At 37.9% G+C, this 20706-nt stretch overlaps 1 protein-coding gene across 2 annotated transcripts; it reads left to right on the forward strand.

Annotated features, from left to right (window-relative positions):
* Positions 1-695: 695 nt before the first annotated feature.
* On the forward strand, positions 696-17475 carry IMPACT (impact RWD domain protein). 2 transcript variants are annotated; one of them, XM_014937016.1, is made up of 11 exons: positions 696-840; positions 1494-1622; positions 2205-2257; positions 3230-3292; positions 6637-6722; positions 6968-7096; positions 7380-7477; positions 12189-12262; positions 13764-13854; positions 15545-15679; positions 17272-17475. In XM_014937016.1, exons 1-11 carry the CDS (start codon positions 805-807, stop codon positions 17341-17343), a joined length of 966 nt encoding a protein of 321 aa, XP_014792502.1. In that variant the 5' UTR covers positions 696-804; the 3' UTR covers positions 17344-17475. The 2 variants fall into 2 exon arrangements, with proteins under 2 accessions (XP_014792502.1, XP_014792503.1); XM_014937017.1 differs by having other exon boundaries at positions 7383-7477.
* The last annotated feature ends 3231 nt before the right edge of the window (positions 17476-20706 follow it).

The following is a 20706-nucleotide window of genomic DNA, read 5'->3' on the forward strand; positions in this document are numbered from 1 at the left end:
CCTTTATGTTCCAACTTGTGCCTATTGCCCCTTGTCCTCTCACTGGCAACTACTGAAAAGAGTCTGGTTCCCTCCTCCCTCAGCCCGCCCTTGAGATACTTGTAGGCATTAATAAGGTCTCCCCTCAGCCTTCTCTTCTCCAGACTAAAGAGTCCCAGCCCTTTCAGCCTCTCCTCATAAGGGAGATGCTCCAGTCCTACCCCCTCGTTCTTTCTGAAATGGTGAAGAATGGCTCATGGGGGGGGCTGCGGGGCAGCACACAGGGGAGGACAGGCCCAGGAGTAACTATTCCAGTGGTTTTTTGGGATGTCGCTGTGCTCTGGTGCCTGCAGGCCTGCCTGAGGCCACGGGGCAGTCCCGCTCTGAAGGACGCTGCACCTAAGAAAGGCAGGCCGCAGGAAGGGAAGGCGGCGGCTGCGGAGACAGGCCGGGTGAGCACCGCCAGCCCTGCCAGAACCGGAGCCAAAGGGCCTCGGCCCTTTCGATCCTCTCAGCGATCGGGCTCCGGGAGGCAACAGCACCCGCAGGGAGGGTAACGCCGGCCAAGGCGGGACGGGAGGGGCCCCTCCGCCATCCACACCGACACACACACGCCCACCCCGAAGCCGACGGCTCCTCAGCGCCGCACTGCACGGCCCAGCGCCTGCGCCCGCCCCGGAGCGGGCCGGAGGAGCTGGCGGAAGGAATGGCGGCTCAGCGTCATCCCCGCCACCGCGCAAGCTCTCCCGCCGGCGCATCCGCAGACAGCCCGGCCCGGCGCGGCCGCCCGGCCCGTCCCTTCCCTCCGCCTCCCCTCCGGTACCGATGGCGGCGGGCGAGGCGGAGGCGGCCCAGCAACAAGTGAGCGGCGGTGGGGGGTGAGGAGGGGTTTGAGGGGGTGTCACGGTTCCGCCTGGCGGCCTCCTGGGGCTGGCGGCGTGAGCGGCTGGCTCACGTCGGGAGCGGTGGCTTTAGGTGGCTTCTGGGGAAGGCCGGCCCTGTGAGGAGAGCTCCCTGCCCGTGGGCCGTCGGCTTTGTTCAGACGCCAAGGGGTGACGACAGCAGGTTTACCCTGACGAGCCATTCCAGGTGGCTTAACTTCTAGGCGGCGGGTGGCTCTGCTCTTTTTATGGGAATTTGCTGTATAACTTCACTCATTCTTACTCGATAAGAGCTAGTAGCAGGGCCTTGTGGTCCTTCCCCCGCAGGGAGATGACCCAAGGAGGAGTAACGCTGCTTGGGAGCTGCTCCTCGGCACTTTGCTCACCTTGTCGCTGCTGGGAATTACAGGTTTACCCACAGCAATGCAAAAGCTGGTGCATGTATGGAAGAAGCACACAAAGTTTGCTTATGCTGTGAATCAGCACTGGATCTGCAATATTTACGGCGCTCCAGTGCAGTGAATCTTGTCACAGCCATGGATAAGCTGTTAAAAAGCCAAGGCTGAAAACTGTGATCGGGACACAAGGCTGTGGGGAGTTTGTTTATTTATTTTTGCATAATGCTTTTTCCAGGTTGATGAAATTGAAGCTCTTTCATCCATATACGGTGATGATTGGTGTGTTGTTGATGAAGATGAAAAGATTTACTGCATTAAGATTAGTGATTGTCTGGATCAACCAAAATGGACCCTCTGTCTGCAGGTATAGTGGTGTAGAAGAGTTTGGCACAGAATTTGTAATTCCACACCAGAAAAACATTAATTTAAATACTTTTCTTCAAAGACTAATTTTTAAAATATTTTTGCATCAACTTTATGTAGGGGATCTCTGCTGCAATAGCAGATAGATTTACTTTCTGGGAAGTGTGGAAACAAAATTTGGATCAACTTAACTGAGTAATTTGCTACTTTATGTTTACAGACCTGAATACAGTAAGTTTGCTTAGTGGAAGAAACACTGAAGTGTCTCCTTATGGAAATGCAGTGCTGCTTAAATAAGTCTAGTAACCATGTCCAATAAAACAGCTCCTTTCAAATTTCTTCTGCACTTTATTTTGCATGACACTTCATCCAAAAAAATTGCACCATGAAATATAGTATTTGTATGCATTACCATTATTGGAATCCTAAATAGAGATATTCAGGTTTTCTTGCCATTCTGTAACAACATAGCCATCTATTTTCTTCATTTGTAACACTGATTGTAGTCCTGGCACATATCAGGGTAAAGCTCAGCTAGCTGGGAGAAATTGTTTAGTGAATACTTATGCTCAATTTCTTTCAGGTGATTCTGCCACCAGGATATCCAGCTGCAGAGCCACCTATCTATCAACTAAAGTAAGTGAAGTTTCTTGCTGAGAGTTCTTTCCTTTCAAACATTTGTATTTCTTTTCTGAATTACAGCTGTTAATTTTTTACGGTGTAAGTTGCAGTTTAGTTACAATGATTCCTTGAATTAAACTATACTGGGAATGGGGGACATTTCAAGCAAGAATATTCTGTTCCTTCTCCCAGTTGAGTCTCATGGAGCTCCTACGACAGTTTGCTCTCTTCCCTCAAGTGTAATTCTTGCAGCGTTATTTGGTGGCAAGGCAGCAATTAGACTGTGGAGGTATGGTGCTGCTGCCTGTTGCGTTGGGTAGTGACATCCCATTGCATCCTCTGGTGTACCCCTCTGGCCTGGATCCTCGTTTCAGATTATAAGGTGTGCTTTTAGTCTGAGCACTGACTCTTGTCGGGGTGGAGCTGTAGCATGTGCTGTTTTCCTTCATTGCTCTTCCTTTGTCTCCTGACATGTAAATGACATGGGAACGGAGACGTACATCCCTGATTTGGATGATAGAGGGACCTGCAGGGCATGACACAGCATATATACCGAGATTTGGTCAGCAATATTGACAACACAATACAAAATAGTGCAAGTAAACTTGAGACAAAGTCTATATTTTAACATGAGATCAGGAGGATACAGGTACAGAACTGAAGGGTCATTCTAAATATAAGCGGTACTATGGTGCTGAAGGCGTTGGAAAGGTAAGCTAATAATCCATAAGGTGACTCTGGAGTGACAGTGGCCTACTGTGAAAAACGAGTCCAGCTTTCTTACCTGAGGCAAGAAAAGGCAGCCCAAATTAGGAGTCTTGAATGAAAACTGGGTGATTGTGATGTTTACAACTGGAATCTTGTTAAGTGGGAATGATTGACAATGATTTATTTTTAAGAAGTGTGTATCGAATTTATTTTTGAATGTGTTGAGATGTTGGGATCAGCATATGGGCATGATTTTCATTGTATTTCTTCTCATTCTAGTGCTCCTTGGCTTCGAGGACAAGATTATACGGAACTAGCAAATAGCTTGGAAGAAATATATGTGTAAGTTAGAGACTGTGGAATATAGTAAAAGGAGGCAGTGTATTTTCAGTTTCATGCTGAAATGCTCACGCTACTCAGTGTATGCTTTTAAGTACCGGCAAAAGTAGTTATGAAGTGATTGCTGCAATAGCCATTAAACAGTAAGTTTCTTTTATAAATCTAACAGTTAAAGATGCTGTATATTCACTAGGCATTTTGCAAGAAAATGTTGTGTTAAACTCTTGACAGATTTCTTTTATATTGTTTAGACCTGGTGTTCTATAAGGATAGAAGTCTTCATTTTGACTCCTAATAGTATAGACTCCCTTTAGAATCTGTGAGATTGCCTATGAGTTGGTGCTATTAAGTATGAGATTTCTGCACCCATTCTGCATTTGAGTGTTAAGCCGTAGGATGTGAAAATTTTTGTGTTTTAGAGCATAAGTGTCAAAACAGCTTTTCTTAAAAGATAGCAAAGGGATATGTAGATTTTAAAACAAATTAAACACATGTAGAATCTATTAACTAGAATCTGTAACATAGCGGACTGTTTATTATCACAGCGTGCAGCTAACAACAATGCATAATGAATGCATGAGAATAAACAGAACATTTAGAAATACTCAAATTACATGGTTTTGAATTGCTATGAAATTGGGGTAGTAAATGTAGTAATTTTATATGGTTTATTTAATTCTTTCAGATCCCAAAGATACTATAAACTAAATGAAATGAAAATATGTCATAAGGAAGTACAGTCATGCCCAAAATACTGAAATATGAATGTCTTGCATAAGAAATGTTTTTTTTAATGCCATAAAATAAGAAAGAGAGCACTTAGCTTGCATGAGGGTGTTTTACCTAATTACTCAGTTCCTTTGATTAACTAGGTTTCTTATCTAATTAAGCAACAGATAATTTGAGCAAGTAAAATTGAATTTGAAGTGTTAAAAATGCACAAGGATTTTTAAATTAAAAGTTCTGTGGGATTACATTAACCACAGTTGTTCAGTGGAGCAAAAAGAACAGAGATTGTCCTTAACCTGTCCAGTTTCATAGGATTTGCTGGGGTTTCTACCAGAGGTGGTTCTTCAAATGTCCTGAACATCTGGCGTAAGTTGCCACATGAGGACTGTGAGGAGAAATAGCATGGTTGTGAAGCACTTTTTTCTTTTTCTTTTCTTTCCCCCTGCAGTCTTGTAGGCTGTTAAATTGTGCTGGTTAGATTGGTCCCTTGCAGCTCCATTCTGTCTATATCAGTTGCTGTTCAGAGCCCTCACGGGTCTCCTGTCATTTCTGTTTGTTCAGCAGGAAATGAATGTGTTTGTACTTTAGGCCATATATGTCATTTTAGACTGTATAAAAACATTCTGGAGTATTCACTGGTGTGCTCAGTGTTTGTAAAGACATTTTATCTGTCCAGTATCTAAATTGTTGCCAGATAACAGAGGTACTCTGCATCGTTTACATTGTGTGTTTTACCAGGTTTCCAGTCCCTAGTGGTCTAAATTACAGAGTGCTGAGCTATATTGTCAGTCACTGTATTTTCTTAGGGAGGTGGAAAAAGCAGATATAGATCACAGGTCTGTTTTGGGAGACCCAAAGTTCTTTAAAAAGTAGCAAATGTTTGGGTTCCCCCCCCAGATATTCTTCTGGTAAGACTTTTATTCAAGACAAAGGTTTGTTTCATACTTAGACACAAGTGACAAGAAAAATAGCAGCATAGAAAGGTAACCTATCAGACTAAGTTTAATTTGTGAATAGGCAGAAACTGAAATTGATAACTGAAGAAATTGCTATTTGCTTGCACAAAATGGACAAACTTTATTCATTGTCTAATCTCTCTCATTCCATCATTAGAATCATACATAGGATGGTTAGAGTTGGAAGGGGCCTCAAAGATCATCTAGTTCCAACTCCCATGGCCGTGGGCAGGGACACCTCCCACTAGACAGTTTGCTCAAAGCCCCATCCAGCCTGGCCTTGAACACCTCCAGGGATGGGGCATCCACAACTTCTCTGAGCAACCTGGGAAGTTCCAGTGTCTCACTACCCTCATAGTGAAAAATTTCTTCCTAATATCTAATCTAAATCTACCTTCTTTCAGTATTAAAACAAATGCAGTTCTTCATGTATTAAAGAAATGCTTCTGTATGATAAGAAGCAGTGTGGAATCAGGGCATGAATTGTTCTGGATTCTGTCCATGTTGTCCAGAGCTACAAGTTTATAAATTCCTTATTTTTGCTTGAACATTTTTCTTAAAATACTTATGTTTGTTTGAACTTCTGATTGTATTCAGCAATAGTGCTTTATACATTAAGCGAAGTAAGAGCAAAAATGTAATTTTGTCACTGATACATACTTTCATGGTACCCCAGATGGTGGCAGTAGGAATAAAATTGATGAGAAACTGAGAGTTACCTACGGCCCTAAATCTTTAGTTTTGCTTTTGAGACGAACATGCACAGTTCATAAACATTGAAATATAATTGTGAAGACAAGTTTTCAGGACACCATTTAAAATATACTTTGGGTTGTTTGGGTCCTGCTGCACACTAATGCGGCGTTTCTTAACTCTGAATGTGCTTGTTAAAAAATGTGTTCATCCCATCCTCCTGCAGTACCTTAATACACACCTATGCCCTCTGAGTAGGGACTCCTAGACCTAAATTCTTACCTCCTTTTCCTATAGGACTGCTTATTGCCCAAACTCTAGCATATCAGTCCAGTGCTCCACTGTGTTGGCTGCCACTGACCTACTGTCATAGTCCACCAAGATGAGCTGCTGCTATGTGTGCACTGACTGCTTGAGGGGAAAGAGAAGTAGGAAGGGCTTCTCTTCCAAGGAAGAGGCTCCATCCTCCATCCTTGAAGGGAAAGAGTCCCCTACAGCCACAGAGCAGCTGAAGGAGCTCACCACTGGCATTACAGTAATTTTTGTAGAGAAAACTGATCCAGAGCAAACTCTAGGGCTAGACATCCTGGCTTAGTATTCTTTTGAAAATACTGAGGACTGTCCAACTTGCTCTTCTCGCAGTTGCTTTCCCTTTCTTTAGTTACCAGGGAGTTTCTGTCAATCGCCTGTATTCTTCCAGCATTGATGCTTTTAATGTTAAAAAAAAAAAAAACCAGAAAAAAAAAGAAAAAAAAGCAACCCACAAAGAGTATATAATGATGCAGATTTCAAGTGTTTCACCCCGGGAACTACAGAGACAGAACTTTCCACAAGCCTGGCTAAGCCCTTTATCTCACTAGGTTGTAATGTTCTATTTCTGCATGACTGAAATCTCTACGTTATTTGGTGTACTTTCCATGTGAAATCTGTAAAAATGATTCTTTATTCACTGTGAGTTTTAACTTCCAGACAGAACCTTGGTGAAAGTATACTTTATTTATGGGTGGAGAAGATACGAGAAGTTCTGATAGAAAAGGCACAGTCATCAGATCCAGGTATTTCAGAAAATACACGGGTATTTCAGTTTACTTCTTGTTCAACTGCAAAGTAAGATTTGATTACAAATTAAAGCTTTAAAGTTTTTTTTAAAGTTTTAATGTTCCTATTCTGCATTTTATAATTCTTAACAGCAAACTGATTTGAACTGAAAAGACAGATTTTTGAGTAAAAGAATTTGAAACTTTGTCTTACTTGCCTCATAAAAAATGTGTAATAAATTGTACTACTTGTATCTTAATAGAACCAGATATTAAGAAAACCAGTGAAGAAGTTGATGAAGATGATGGAGATGATTTTCTCATAGACTATCAGCCCGTTAAGGAAGATCCAATTAAAATTGTAGATTACATTACGTCTGAAAGTCAAGAAGGTAAAAAATATGCCCTTGTTAATTCCAATGAAATAATTTAGAGAGGCCATAAGATTCTAGTTTTCTGCTCAGCTTTTGAGTTAATAGCATTAAAATTATAATAAAGATTAATAACAGTCATTAAAAAAACACAACATTTTTTTTGCTGGTTTTGCGTGTCAGCTTCTGTACTTAAATTTGACAAATCCCTTTTTTTAAAGTTGAGATGTTTTTTACTTCTGTAGCCACACACGTTATTTCGTTACCCTTAAAAGAAAACAAATGCTTCCTTGTTTATGATCAGTAGATGAAGAACTGCCATCCATACATCATGGAAACCCAATCACAGATCGAAGGAGTACTTTCCAGGCCCATCTGGCTCCTGTGGTGACACCCAGACAAGTTAGTAGAGATCAATTTTACTCTTTCTGTCTGTACTTTGAGCTTGGCAAACGATTAGTGAAATGCTTGGGATTAGCTGAATACGTCTGTCTGTCTTTGCATCTTTGTGTGATAATATTGCCTGAGTATTCATCAGTTTCTCGCTTTCACTATCAGCTAAATAGCTTTAAATACCAGCTCTGCAATGCTTCCTGGTAGTTTTTGAGTTCTATTGTTGAAGTGGGTAGATATTGCTATTCTTTACCATTAAGTGCATTAAATGTCAGACAGAGAATAAGAGCATCAAAATTTGACTTTTGGATGTTGGCAAGTTTATCATAAGATATTTGGAAGCTACTGAGTCTGCCATGTGTTACTTGGAAAATGCATTAAAATGAGATTATTTTATTTATCAGAAAGGCATTCTGTTCAAGTACACACTTGGATAATGCGTAAGTAAATCTTTATTGAGACCTAAGTGAGAGAGGCAAGCGTACTTCTAGAGCTGTATTTGCCTACAACTAGAAAAAAATGTACTAGTTCCTTGCTTTTACTGGAATCAATGGTGAATGTAGATGTAGACAGACTTCTAGAAAGTGGCAGCCATATTTTGTTTCCCATCATGCTTCCCCTCTTTCGGCAGTTTAACACAAGGTAAAGAAAATATCTTTGTGTTTAATATTACTGATGTTTTTTTTTTTATCCTGTATGGAATTTCTCCCATTGGTCTTGCACCAGGATTAACTTTCAGAATCCAGTGTTGTATGAAAATACGCCTTCTTATGTTTGCTATGAATCAGTCACCCATAACTTTCTTTGTTGCAGCTCTTGGCTTTCTGTGTGCAGTTGGATTTTGTAGACATCTGTCATATTTTATAGACCTTTGTTTTCCAGACTGAAGACCCTCAGTCTATTTTGGCACACATAATGTATGCTGCAACCTTTTTCAGATGCAGACTAGAACTATACGCAACACTGAGGACGCAATCCCTCCAAGGATTTATAGAGTGGCGTGAAAAGTTTTTCTGTTTTCTGTGTTCTTTTCCTTTTTATACCTGTCAGTTTACTTTTTTGACCTCTACTGAACACTGAGCTGGTGTTTTCATAGAAATGCATGTTATTACCTCAAGATACCTTTTTTGCAAATTCTAGTAACTAGTTTGGAGTCACTTTGTACATCACTGCAGATGCTACTAACTAGTTTGGAGTCACTTTGTACATCACTTTGTGTTTATTAACATCAGTCTCCTTTGATGACGCCTGTTTAGTGGGGAAGCTACTGGTCTACTAATATTTTTTTTTTTTCTCATTAACTGAGAGTTAAACCTTGAGAGGATTTTCCTCTTTCCTTTTAGCCAATAATTATTTTAAGAATTTTTGGTAAGGGATCTTGTCAAATGCATTTTTCCAGGTAAGCTAGTTCTACTACACTACATGCTCTGTGACTGAAAGAATGTCGACAGATTGACAGGGCTTTGAGGCATATTTCTGCATACAAAAGCTGTCATTTTAAGCTGTCCGTGCTTGTTGGGGTTTGCTTCCCCCTCATTATTTTGCTTAGTATGGACATAAGATTTGTTGGTCTTCAGTTCCCTACATCCTTCCTGGAGTACTTTTGAGATGTTGGTATTGTATCAGTCACCTTCTACTGCAGAAACAGTTTTAACTGTTGGGATACCTTAGCTGTAGTTCAGCAGCTTCATACCCCAATTCCTTTTACATAAATGTAATAATATAAGCACTTCTAGAACTTGTTTCTGTTAATTTTATTAGCTTGTCCAACCTTACTCTCTGGTAATGTTCACTATATCATCTTTGTTTGATCTTTTAAGTTAATATAGACTGTACATTCATTTAGATTTTTGTGCTGCAGCTGTATCTTCTTTAAAATATTCTTTTATATGTATTAATCTGCTGGCAGTACAGGTCTCTGGTAAGTTTCAGCTTCTTATGTGTTTGAGGAAAAAAATTAGTAATTTTATTTTTACACCTTCAAAACTGTGCAGTGCTTTTCATATCTGTCTTGCCATCTAATTTTTCTCTATCTGGATACAACTTCAGCTTTTTTTGAACACACTTGAGCTTTTTTGAGCTGTTCTTTTATTGCTTGCGTTAGTAATTTTATTTTTACGCCTTCAAAAATGTGCAGTGCTTTTCACATCTGTCTTGCCATCTATCTCATTTTTCTCTATCTGGATACAACTTGAGCTTTTTTTGAACACACTTCAGCTTTTTTGAGCTGTTCTTTTATTGCTTGCCAAATGAAAGTAATTTTCTTCATTAGGTTAATGTGAAAAAACTCAGTGTTTTAAAATACCCAGTACCTTACCATTTTCATTAAAGTAGCACTGCACTTCAGGGACTTTCTTACCTGTGCTCAGTCCCTATGAACTTTAAGTCTCTATGAATTGTGTTGCTTTAGAAAGGGAGGAAATTGGAATCGTTGGCTCAATGTCCTTTTCTTATTTTAAAAAGCTCCTATTCTTTGATCACGATTTATGAGTAAGATTGTTCCTACTTATGGGGAAGTAGGACAGACATGGGTTTTCATGTATCAAGAAAGAGTATTCACTTAAAGCAGGTTAATAATTTCCCTTTTGTGTGCAAATACATTCTTAATTTCTTCTTTTGTGACATTTTTTTTAAAGGCAACATCTACTCAATAAACCTAGGCATTTGCAGTCAAGACTTATTGGTGTGTGGTTAGTAGAAAGATAGAGCAATTCTTTCAAATTCATCCTGTTTTTCAGAGTCTTGCTGTATAGTGTGAGGTGATTGGTCTTCAGACTGCAGGGAAACTTTCCTGTGGTATGAACTAGTTTTTCTGAAAGAAGGCCAAAAGAGGTCAGGAATGTGGTGAACACTGCACCTGCCGTGAGAGCTACCTTCCTTATCAGCTGAAGAGATCAGTATGTGCTCATAATAACTTTATCTGCATAATCCATATGTTGCAATGATATTCATCAATATTTTACGACAGTACACAGATTGCTGTGTAAATTCCTTTATTGAGTATTTTAATAGTGGAACTTAACTTCCTATGTCGTTTTCAATAATGATAGCCACACTAATAGCATAGTTACTTATGTAACAGAATATGTTACCATAAACCTTATGGGACAAAGAAAATTATAGCTATATTTTAGGTAGCAGTCTGTATTTGGGACCATTGCTTTTCCTTGTCTCAATTTGGCTTATTCTGACATAAAAATTTTTGTGGTTCTTGGACTTGACATTGATTTAGTAAGGTGGGACTAAGAACTGATCTGTTATTTAAGCACCTTGTCTTTTTTATGAGAAGGTGCCTCATTGACATGTAGAGAATTACATCCCTTAGTTCCCTAAAGCAGGAATAATAGAGAGGGGAGCAGGAGACAAAAAAAAAAAAGGCTCAGGAGCTACATCAGGAAAAAGGATGAATTGTAAGATGTCTGTCTTGGTGGTTCATTGCTAATACAGACACGTAATGAGTCTTTAAGGTATGTTTTTAGGAGCCTGGTAGCTGACAAATAAGTATTGTCAAAGATGATATCGTTTCATATGGTTTTTACCCTAAGTCCATGTATTGAAATGTATTTATGAAAATGTGTTAAGTAATTTGTCTTCCTTCAATATTCCCCATTAGGGGGAAAAAAAAAAGGAGAAAACAGGTGTCTGAAGCAATGTTCTCTGTTAATAATAGGAGTTTTTTCATTGAGGTATCATATTTGAGGTGATTTTTCTAAGTTGAATTTCTTCCAGAAGAATTGGAAATAGTATGGTACAGATAAGACAGATATTAAATATGTATATTGATTACTCCTCAGAGACATTTTTCTTTGGAGTGGAAGGTAATTTAGTTGACAAACATGTTTTCTAGAGGTTTCTCAGCTTCAGTAATGTTTTGCTTAAAGTAATATTAATTTTGTATTATGTACTAAATGCCTTGATCAAAACTTTCGGTTTTGCTTGGAGAGGATTGAACAATTGCTAGCTTGTTTAATTAGAAACTGAATATGAACTGATATTGATACATGAATTTGGTAACTTCTTAAGAGCAGAGGGATGGACATGGTGGGAATATCTGTTTTCTGGGAAATACTGACACTTTCAGACCCATAATGGAACATTTTTATTATTTTTTTTTATTATTTCTGTGAAGTGGAAACTCTGGAAAAAAGAATGTTTGAGGATAAAGGAAAAACTCAAAATGAAACATAGTAGGGCTTTCTAAAGATTGGAGCTTTCTTTAGTGGGAGGTGTCCCTGCCCATGGCAAGGCTTCCAACCCAAACCAGTCTATGATTTTATGATTCTATGAAAGATCACATGTTTTTGTGAAATAGGTAAAAACAGTGTGTAATGGGAAAATGTATGTCAAATTGTGTTATATTCTACCTTTATGTTATAGTTGAAAAAAGTAAGCAGGTGTTATTGATATTTTATAGTGATTATAAATGTTTTCTAGACCTTACTGTCTCTCTTGTTTAGTAAAGTGATTTGATATTTCTACATCTTCAGCAATAACGTGAATGTACACACTATACAAATTCAAGGAACAGCTGTTTTCAGTATCCCAGAAAAATGATTTGAAGCTAACATAAGGGTACTGAGAAGCTGCTTCGTGGGTTATGGCACTGAACTGTTTCATTAGAGTATGAAGGAGGAGATGTTTGTTTAGCAGTGATATTGAGATCGTGTGTATGAAATCCCCGTTATAAAAGGAAGCTTATTTCTGTTTTGTTTTTTTATAGGTAAAGAGAGTTCTTGAAAAATTATATGAGAATAAGAAAATTGCAAGTGCTACCCACAACATATATGCATACAGGTGAGAGGTGAATAATGATATTTTAATTTTTTTCAGTGTTCTTTGACGAGTGCAGGACATGAAGAAAGTAAAATCCATCAAAGAAACTCCTTGCTATTAAATATTTATGGGAGCAGGTTTCTTATTTATATGGTAAAGGTTTTAGGCTTTGTTTTGAGTTTGAGGTCAAGAAAGTAGAACATATAGTAGGAAATATGTTAAGACAGTAAAGCAGCATTAGAAATAAGAAAAGACTAAAAGTAGATTTGGACATGTGGTGTTACACTTCATATAGTGTTTGTGAGCATGGAAATGCTACATCATCCTGAATCAAATGTGTTTTCACTTGGGCAAAGTAACTTTTTTTCCCCTTTTCCCCTTTATATTTAGAAATAGCTGAAATTTTTTAGTTGAAATAAGAGCTAAAACAGAAAGCCTGATGCAGACACCTGGCATATAAAGTTTCAGCTGAAATATGAGAAACTTCAGGGAAAATGAGAAACAGGTAAAAATGAGTTTGGCGGTGGTCTGTCCCTGGCAACTTCTGTGAATGTAACTTCTGTGAAATGAATTGGTCTCAGTCCAGATTGTGATGTAGGTTTTCTGAGGAATGTGAGTCACAGTAAAAGGAGCCCCTTTCATTACTGGAGGAACCAGTCATGAAAGCATGTATAGACACTGATCCGTTCATGCACATCCTGGCATGATCCTAATGTAACATGAAAAGTGCAAGGGAAAGCTTACTTTCCTAAAAAGTCTACCTAAGTAAAAGGTTTCAGTAAACAAGGAGTTTCTGTTGTTGCTGATGACGATCTGGCTTCTTTCACTCATACTATCTAAATACACTTCAAAAAAGCAACAGAAGCATACTTATTGCTTCATATTTATCATCTAGTTCCAGAAGCCTCTTTGTCATTGTGTCACGTATTAAGTTAGTTTGGAAGTTACGAAATCAGTTGGTAACAAACAGTAGCCTTACTTCTGGAAAATTAGACCTGGGCAGCTGTCCTTTATATATGAAACAACATACCCCAGAGTTTCCTGGAGTGCACCCTGAGGACAGAGATGCCATGAAGGTGAATTTCAGTAATAGTTTCACACTGGTGCTGAAATACAGACCTAACTAATTATTCATAATATTTTTGTTCGAGTTCTTCCAACTTGTGAGCGTGTACCATGATTTGAAGCTGCATCTGATAGAATTGGTTTCAGGTAGGCATAATTATTAGGCTAAAAACCTAAGGATTTTTCTTATTAGGAACTTTACACTGGTAATGAGTCTAGAGTTCATCTGAAATAGTCAATGTAAAAACTTCTCAAACCTTGTTCTACTGTACAGATAAGTATTTGTGGTTTCCTCTAAGCCTCATCCTGTTTTCATATAAGTGTCCTTAATAGAGAAGTGGAATTGATACGCATGTATGAAGCATCTCTGAGACTTCATTAATCATGTCAAAATGCTAGTTGATTGATTTTTTTTTTAGTCTATTTTCTTTTTTTTTTCTTCTATTTTCTTTTTAAGAATATACTGTGAGGATAAGCAGACATTCTTACAGGATTGTGAAGATGATGGGGAGACAGCAGCAGGTGGACGTCTTCTTCATCTTATGCAGGTTATAGAAATTAATCTTTGACTTGTGGAAATCTTGAACAGATTTTAAAAAATCACTGCAATGTAAATAAACTTGTAGAAGATTATTTTAATTCTTGTGCTGCTCTTAGCGAATGATTGCTTTTTCAAAGATGAAAGAAAAAACACAGACTGTTGCACACATGTAGTAAATTGGGATTTCCAGGTCTTGAATCATGGAAACAAGTACCATCAAGGTGGTAGTAATAGTTTGAACGATTTAAAGGTTAAATAAGTTTGATTCCTATGCTTACCATGTGGTGTTAGGTATATAGAAAATGAAGACTTTCTATTGTCATGAACAGTAATAGAATCTTCTAATAGTATTGGTCAAATCAGTCAAATAGATGTATTTTTCTCCTTAATGGAGACAATGAATTGTTGTTGGCATGCTTCATTAATAGCTACCTCTTGAGGGATTTTTCTCACGTCCGCCAAACCACCCTGATATCTTGCAGACCACAATGTTTTCTCTCAGCCTTATGCAGAGAAAGCTGTGTTTGCTCTGTCTGGCTCCAAGCCATCTGTGTGCATTCATGTACCTACTGCACAGGACTAAAAGAAAGCTGTTTGTAAGTTAAAACCTTCCTTCAGATGCCTTGCTTTGAGGGACATATTCATGATCATGGTCTCAGTCATCATACAAGACTGTTTTGAGCAAAAATGCTAACTGGTGATTGTCACTACATGTTTCCGTGCACTAATATATATCTTGTATTTTGTCAAGATGTGTGTTTCTGATCCTTCGCCAATTGGCATTCCCTGTGTTACTAATGTTTGCTGATGAGGGGGAGATCTTGGGCACAGAACTGCTGTAAGGCAGAATAAATGCTAGTTTTCAAGTCTAGTCAAGTCACATTTAGATGTTTTAGAGCTGTCGAAGGCCTTCCATGTTTCTTGCCTTTAATTGCAGTAAAAGAAGTCATCACTTCTGTTTAGCTCTACTTGATTTTGTTACTTACAGTCTTAAAAAAGCTACATAAAGGTAATTTATTTCCTTTCTATCCTGTTTGCTAATACAGTTATTTCACATTGTGTGAACTTTATGTATGCCTTTTTGAATTCAGAAAGCAAGTGCTTAGCTGTGAAGGACTAAGACTCAAATCTGGAGAATGCGGAGGTTTTTATGTATTATCCAGGTGCTGTTGCTAGGTCCTGCAGATGGCATCAGAGGTAGCTTAGGGCATTTTAGGTATCCATGTGCATGACGCCTGTGTCCTGGCAGTTATTAGCCTCATCCACCAACACTTCCAAAATGTGGGTGGACGATCTGCTTAGTGACAGGGGTTTTCTGGAAATAATAATTCATCACATCAAAGAATAACAAATATAACTCTGTAATTTTCCCTTTAAGGTATGCCTGAAGTCTTTGACATATGAATGAGCATGTATAGTGCACATGATATAACTTTGTGCCCTTTCTGAGGATTATATTGACTCATTTTACTTTGAATTTACCTTTGGATAAGAAATTACCAGAAATGCTGACTTGCTATTGTTTTTTACCCTCTGATAACGTGTGTGACACAGACCTGACTGAAAGTTATTCTTAATAATACAAGATAGTAGACTTTTTCTGTTTAAAATAGATGTCAACAGTAAAATCAGTTCAAGTACAAAAAGTCCAACTTTTCTTTCTTTTTTCTATTTTTTTTTATTTTTATTTTAAACAGATTTTGAACGTCCACAATGTGTTAGTTGTGGTATCCCGCTGGTATGGAGGTATTCTCTTAGGACCAGATCGTTTTAAACATATAAACAATTGTGCAAGAAATATACTTGTGGAATACAATTATGTACATTCAGCGGTAAGTTTCTGGCACTTAGAGTGAAGGCATTTGTGTGTGAACTTATGTACATTGTGACTGTTAGGTGAAGCCAGAAGAAAAGTAGTATTGCCTATGTCATCCTCTGGTTGCTCTGATGCACTGATAGTATGCACAGGATCGGTGCGAAGACTCCCAAAGAGCTTCCAAAGGAGTTAGTGACCTGCTTTGTTAAGTGTGAGGTGTGCATTAGCAGGGTGGCAGCAGCCAAGGACCTTGGTCCAGAACACAAATTTTTGAGCATTAAAAGAAGGTTTAGTAACAAAAATGAATTTTTTTTTTCTATTTTAAATTAAGTTAGGCTGTATTTCTTTATTGTATTTTTTTTATTATTATTTTGTTACCACTGTCCATCAGAAAAATCAGATGGAACTTACAGTAATAATTATTCTAGTACCATAGATGTGGCTCTTGGAAACAGTATTCTTTTAGCTAACCCTCTTCAGAACAGCAGAGTTCAAACATCCGAAGGTTTAGTAACAAAAATGAATTTTTTTTTTCTATTTTAAATTAAGTTAGGCTGTATTTCTTTATTGTATTTTTTTTATTATTATTTTGTTACCACTGTCCATCAGAAAAATCAGATGGAACTTACAGTAATAATTATTCTAGTACCATAGATGTGGCTCTTGGAAACAGTATTCTTTTAGCTAACCCTCTTCAGAACAGCAGAGTTCAAACATGCTGTTAGGGTCAGTTTCCTTCCCGTGTGCAAGAGGTAGACGGGAGTAGATTAAAATGTCCCAAGTTCTGTCAGATGAATGCCCACTGAAGAGAAGTCTTGTTTTTCAGAACTGGCAGTCAGAGCAAGCTGTACGTTACAATGTTGACCCAGCAGGATGGCAAAATTTTATTTTTCTCAGTGTAGGTTTGTTTCACTTAGGGGAAGTGGTTTTAAGGTACTGGTGTACACTATATTTCTTGATTAGGCCCCATCCACACTAGAAGGAGTTTTGCAGTAAAGTGTAGAAGAACACATTCCTTGAGTGGAAAAGGCTTAGATTATTTTACATTATATGCTTCTATTGGCATTACTATGTTTGTAATTTTATCATTGCTGAAGGCAGAAAATGCCCACTGAAGAGAAGTCTTGTTTTTCAGAACTGGCAGTCAGAGCAAGCTGTACGTTACAATGTTGACCCAGCAGGATGGCAAAATTTTATTTTTCTCAGTGTAGGTTTGTTTCACTTAGGGGAAGTGGTTTTAAGGTACTGGTGTACACTATATTTCTTGATTAGGCCCCATCCACACTAGAAGGAGTTTTGCAGTAAAGTGTAGAAGAACACATTCCTTGAGTGGAAAAGGCTTAGATTATTTTACATTATATGCTTCTATTGGCATTACTATGTTTGTAATTTTATCATTGCTGAAGGCAGAAGTTTCTAAATAGCAAGATAAGCAAATAAGTTAATGAAACTGAGTGGATAAATATTATACAATTCAAAACATTCGTAAATCCCAGTGAAATGTGAACACTGTTCATATTAAAAATAATTCTCATGGGTGACCTTGAGAGAATACTCGAGTATCTAAGAATGTTGTTTAAATTTTGAAATGCTTGTTTTTCATTTCAGGAAGAATCATCTAAACAAGCAGGAAAGAGCAAAAAGACAAGGAAGGACAACAAGAAGAGAACAGAACACTAATTTATTTTTTAGAATTATAAAAGATTTTTTTGCACATATTTATACAAAGAAAACATGGACATTATTGCCTTATCCAATACAAGACATTTTGTATTCAAAAGAGAATTCAGTAAATCTATAGATATATTTTCATCTTGTTCTGTGATTTCTTCTGCTCTTCTGAAGTAGATCTTAGACACAATTTTTCTGTATTCTTATACATTTTAGCTCCTTTTATGAGGGCATTGTAACAGCTGGAATCATTTTGCCCATCACACCCAACAATAGGTGACTAATTTAAACTGTGGATTACTTCTCCATTCCTGGGTTCAAACTCAAACACCTGTCCTGTGTTAGTAATTGAATTCCCTAGTTTGCTGTATTGAGGGTGAGACTGGAGTCATTCATATACAAAGTCATTTACAAAGTTTTAGATTTTCTATACCTAAAAGAAAAGTGTGTGGCCCAGTGCCATGTGGCCTTGGAGAGCTTCATCCTGCCTGTGCAGTTCTTGATTGTGCTAGATAGGGCCTGCCTGACTGAACATGGGCATGGGCAATGAACTAAGAACTGTGAAGAAACTCGTCCTGCCTGTGCAGTTCTTGATCGTGCTAGATAGGGCCTGCCTGGTGACGTAAAAGAGACTGAACATGGGCAATGAACTAAGAACTGTGAAGAAATCACTTCAAAATTTCTTTGAGGATTGTTCTGTGAGTCTAGGAGCTTGTTGGATTAAGTGTTGTATAATTGCAGGAACCAGTGATTTCAACAAATAATATGGGGATTTTGAAATCAGACTGTTACAGCTAGTAGTGAACTTAGTAAACATTCTGAAGTGACTTCCATTGGTGTAGAGTGGGGAAAAAAGCAAGTGTTAAGAATATGATCACAAACACTTGAATTTAATATTTTTATTAATACCTTCTGGATTTTTTCTAATGCATTATAAAAAAATTCAGATGAGATTTGTATAATTTTTTTTACATTCCCTTGATATCTTCCATTTGGGCAGGATGGACATTAATGATCTGTTGTGGGTTTGTTTTTTGTTTTTCTTAATGGATCACAAAGTTTAGAAATTACCTTAATTACTAGCTGAGTCACAGGTGCTTTCCTAGGTCAGGTACACCTTATGTATTTTGCTTATATAGTACTGTCAGGGCCGTAACTGTTGTTTAATGACATTTCTCTAGTGGCACTTGCATAATTTAAAGGTGTATTTGTTAAGACTAGCTTATTTGACCACCAGTTCTTTATACATCTTTTTGCCAATGTGTTCTTATACTGAACTGTTCGCTATAGTTCTCCAGTAGGAGTACCCCAGAAAACCTCTCCCAAGGCAAACTTCATCTAATCAAAGTAACTACTCCAGATTTTGATATAACAACACATTCCTTAAGAATATCAGTGACTTGAAAAGTACCACTGAAATATGTGATTTAAACAAGAAATAAAAATACCACTAATTCTGTGGCAGACAGATCCTGCACTGATTTATTGAACCAATTTTATGTAGTTACATCACCTTGCCTGAATAGTAAAGCTCTTTTTTGGGTTTCAGCCTTAGCATCCGTACTTGTAACAGTAAAATGACATTTGTCCCAGGGAAGGCGATCCATATATTACAGTATGTAGTACTCTTGCACTTTTTGGGTCTTACGCGTTTTTCTTGTTTGTAGTTTGCCTGTCTTATTGATATAATTTTTTATTTTGCCATTCACTTCCATTACCTTGTTAACTTAAGTATTTCAAAGTTTCTGTTGCTTTTATGATGGGCAAACTGTAGCAATTACTTAATACAGGAAGCTGTAGCAATTACTTGATACAGGAAGCAGATGAATTGTGACTTGTTCTGCTACAGCTGCCCAAGATTCAATTCCACTTTTCCAAGGAGCATTCTTTCAGCTTGAATGCTCAGAATCAACAAGACATTCTGAAGGTCTGAACTTTTGGGTGTTCAGTCTGAGGTGTGTAAAAGTTAGGTGTCTGTTTGGGGGATTTTTTACTGACTGTTTTTTTCAGAAAGTATTGATCCCTATCCCCAAGAATCCCATGTTTCAGTGTTGTGTATTAACAAAAAGCTAAAACCCCAAATCGGAAGAAACAAGTTTTTGATAACCACTTCCTGCTTGAAACGGTCCATATAGGTCATCTAGTCAGTGAGCAAAATGAATCCTCTGTCCCTTAAAATGTCTGGAAACAGACCATCAAAGTGGAAATGTACTCCTTTCATTCTATTCTAGTTCTCTCTGAAAGAAATAGAAGGAATGTGAAGTGCTGGCTGGCTGTACTGTGGACACTTTTGGTTAGAGAAGTTGCATTCTCTTCCTATTTTTGTTTCTAAGCAATTCTTAAATGTAAACTTCCTTTAAACTTCCTTTATTTCAAGAACAGGTTATCATGTAGCTTTTCAGAAGAGTTTAGCTATACTTCAAGGAGGCTGTATCCCGTCACTTAATTGAATACAATTGTTTCTGCTTTGTAAATCAGAAAGTGTTGGAGCAGCAGTGAACGTTACATGTCAGGATCAAAAATTGAGCCCTGATACAGCAGTTGAAGTCCTTGAGGTGCGTCAAGAGTGTTTTCCCACTGGGACTGGTAACCAAGGGACACAAATAACCTAGTCTGCATTTAGAGCAGAGCAGCAGCAAACACATGGAATGTATTTTGATCCTCACACTTTCACCATTGCCTAGAATGTGTTTGCCTTGTTAACAAAGAAATCAAGAACATAACTTCCTTAGAAACTGGGCTATAAAACATTGTGTTTCTCTTAGTGGAGAGCAGAGGTCCCCCAGAATCTGAGAACAGAAGCAAGCCCCCTGCTTGTAAGAGTAGGCTGACTTGTTTTCTAAGTCACTCATGCTCTGGGGCCGTAGGCTGTTGCTCCAAAAAAAAAAAAAAAAGATACGCCGATATCTGGAGAAAGAAAAGAAAAAGAAGAAAAAGTGAAATTGTACTTCATAATATTTGTGGAAGTTGCAGGTTCTTGTGGTCTAACCATGGATAGACTGCTATCTCTGGTGAAGTTTGAGATGCTAAAGTACATACTTGTGAAGTATGTTATTATGAAGCCAGTGTATCGGTCTTGAATGGACTGGAAGTACTGGTATCTTTTGAACTATAGTAATTTTAGATTGGTATCCCTTAATTAATTAAAAAATGTGAAGAGAGCAAAATAGATAACTACTTGTAATAACCCTTTTGATGACTAACAACCATTTACTTTTTATGTTGCTGACATAAGTAATCATTTTTAATTTTGGGGTAAGGTTTACACATAAGAGAGAAATTGTAGCCTTCAGTATGGGTCTGTGCAGACAAGGGAAAGGTTTGCCTTTTCTGTTAAGGTATGTGTCACCATTTTTGCAGGTTTCTGTGGTG

This window comes from Calidris pugnax, unplaced genomic scaffold (genome assembly GCF_001431845.1).
Source record: "Calidris pugnax isolate Ruff unplaced genomic scaffold, ASM143184v1 scaffold51, whole genome shotgun sequence".
Classification (NCBI taxonomy): Eukaryota; Metazoa; Chordata; class Aves; order Charadriiformes; family Scolopacidae; genus Calidris; species Calidris pugnax.

Coding starts and splice junctions, on each gene's coding strand:
- IMPACT (XM_014937016.1), top strand. CDS start 805: ATGGCGGCGGGCGAGGCGGAGGCGGCCCAGCAACAA. Junction 7,478..12,188: donor CTGTGGTGACACCCAGACAA/GTTAGTAGAGAT, acceptor GTTTTTTTATAG/GTAAAGAGAGTTCTTGAAAA. Junction 15,680..17,271: donor ACAATTATGTACATTCAGCG/GTAAGTTTCTGG, acceptor TTTTCATTTCAG/GAAGAATCATCTAAACAAGC.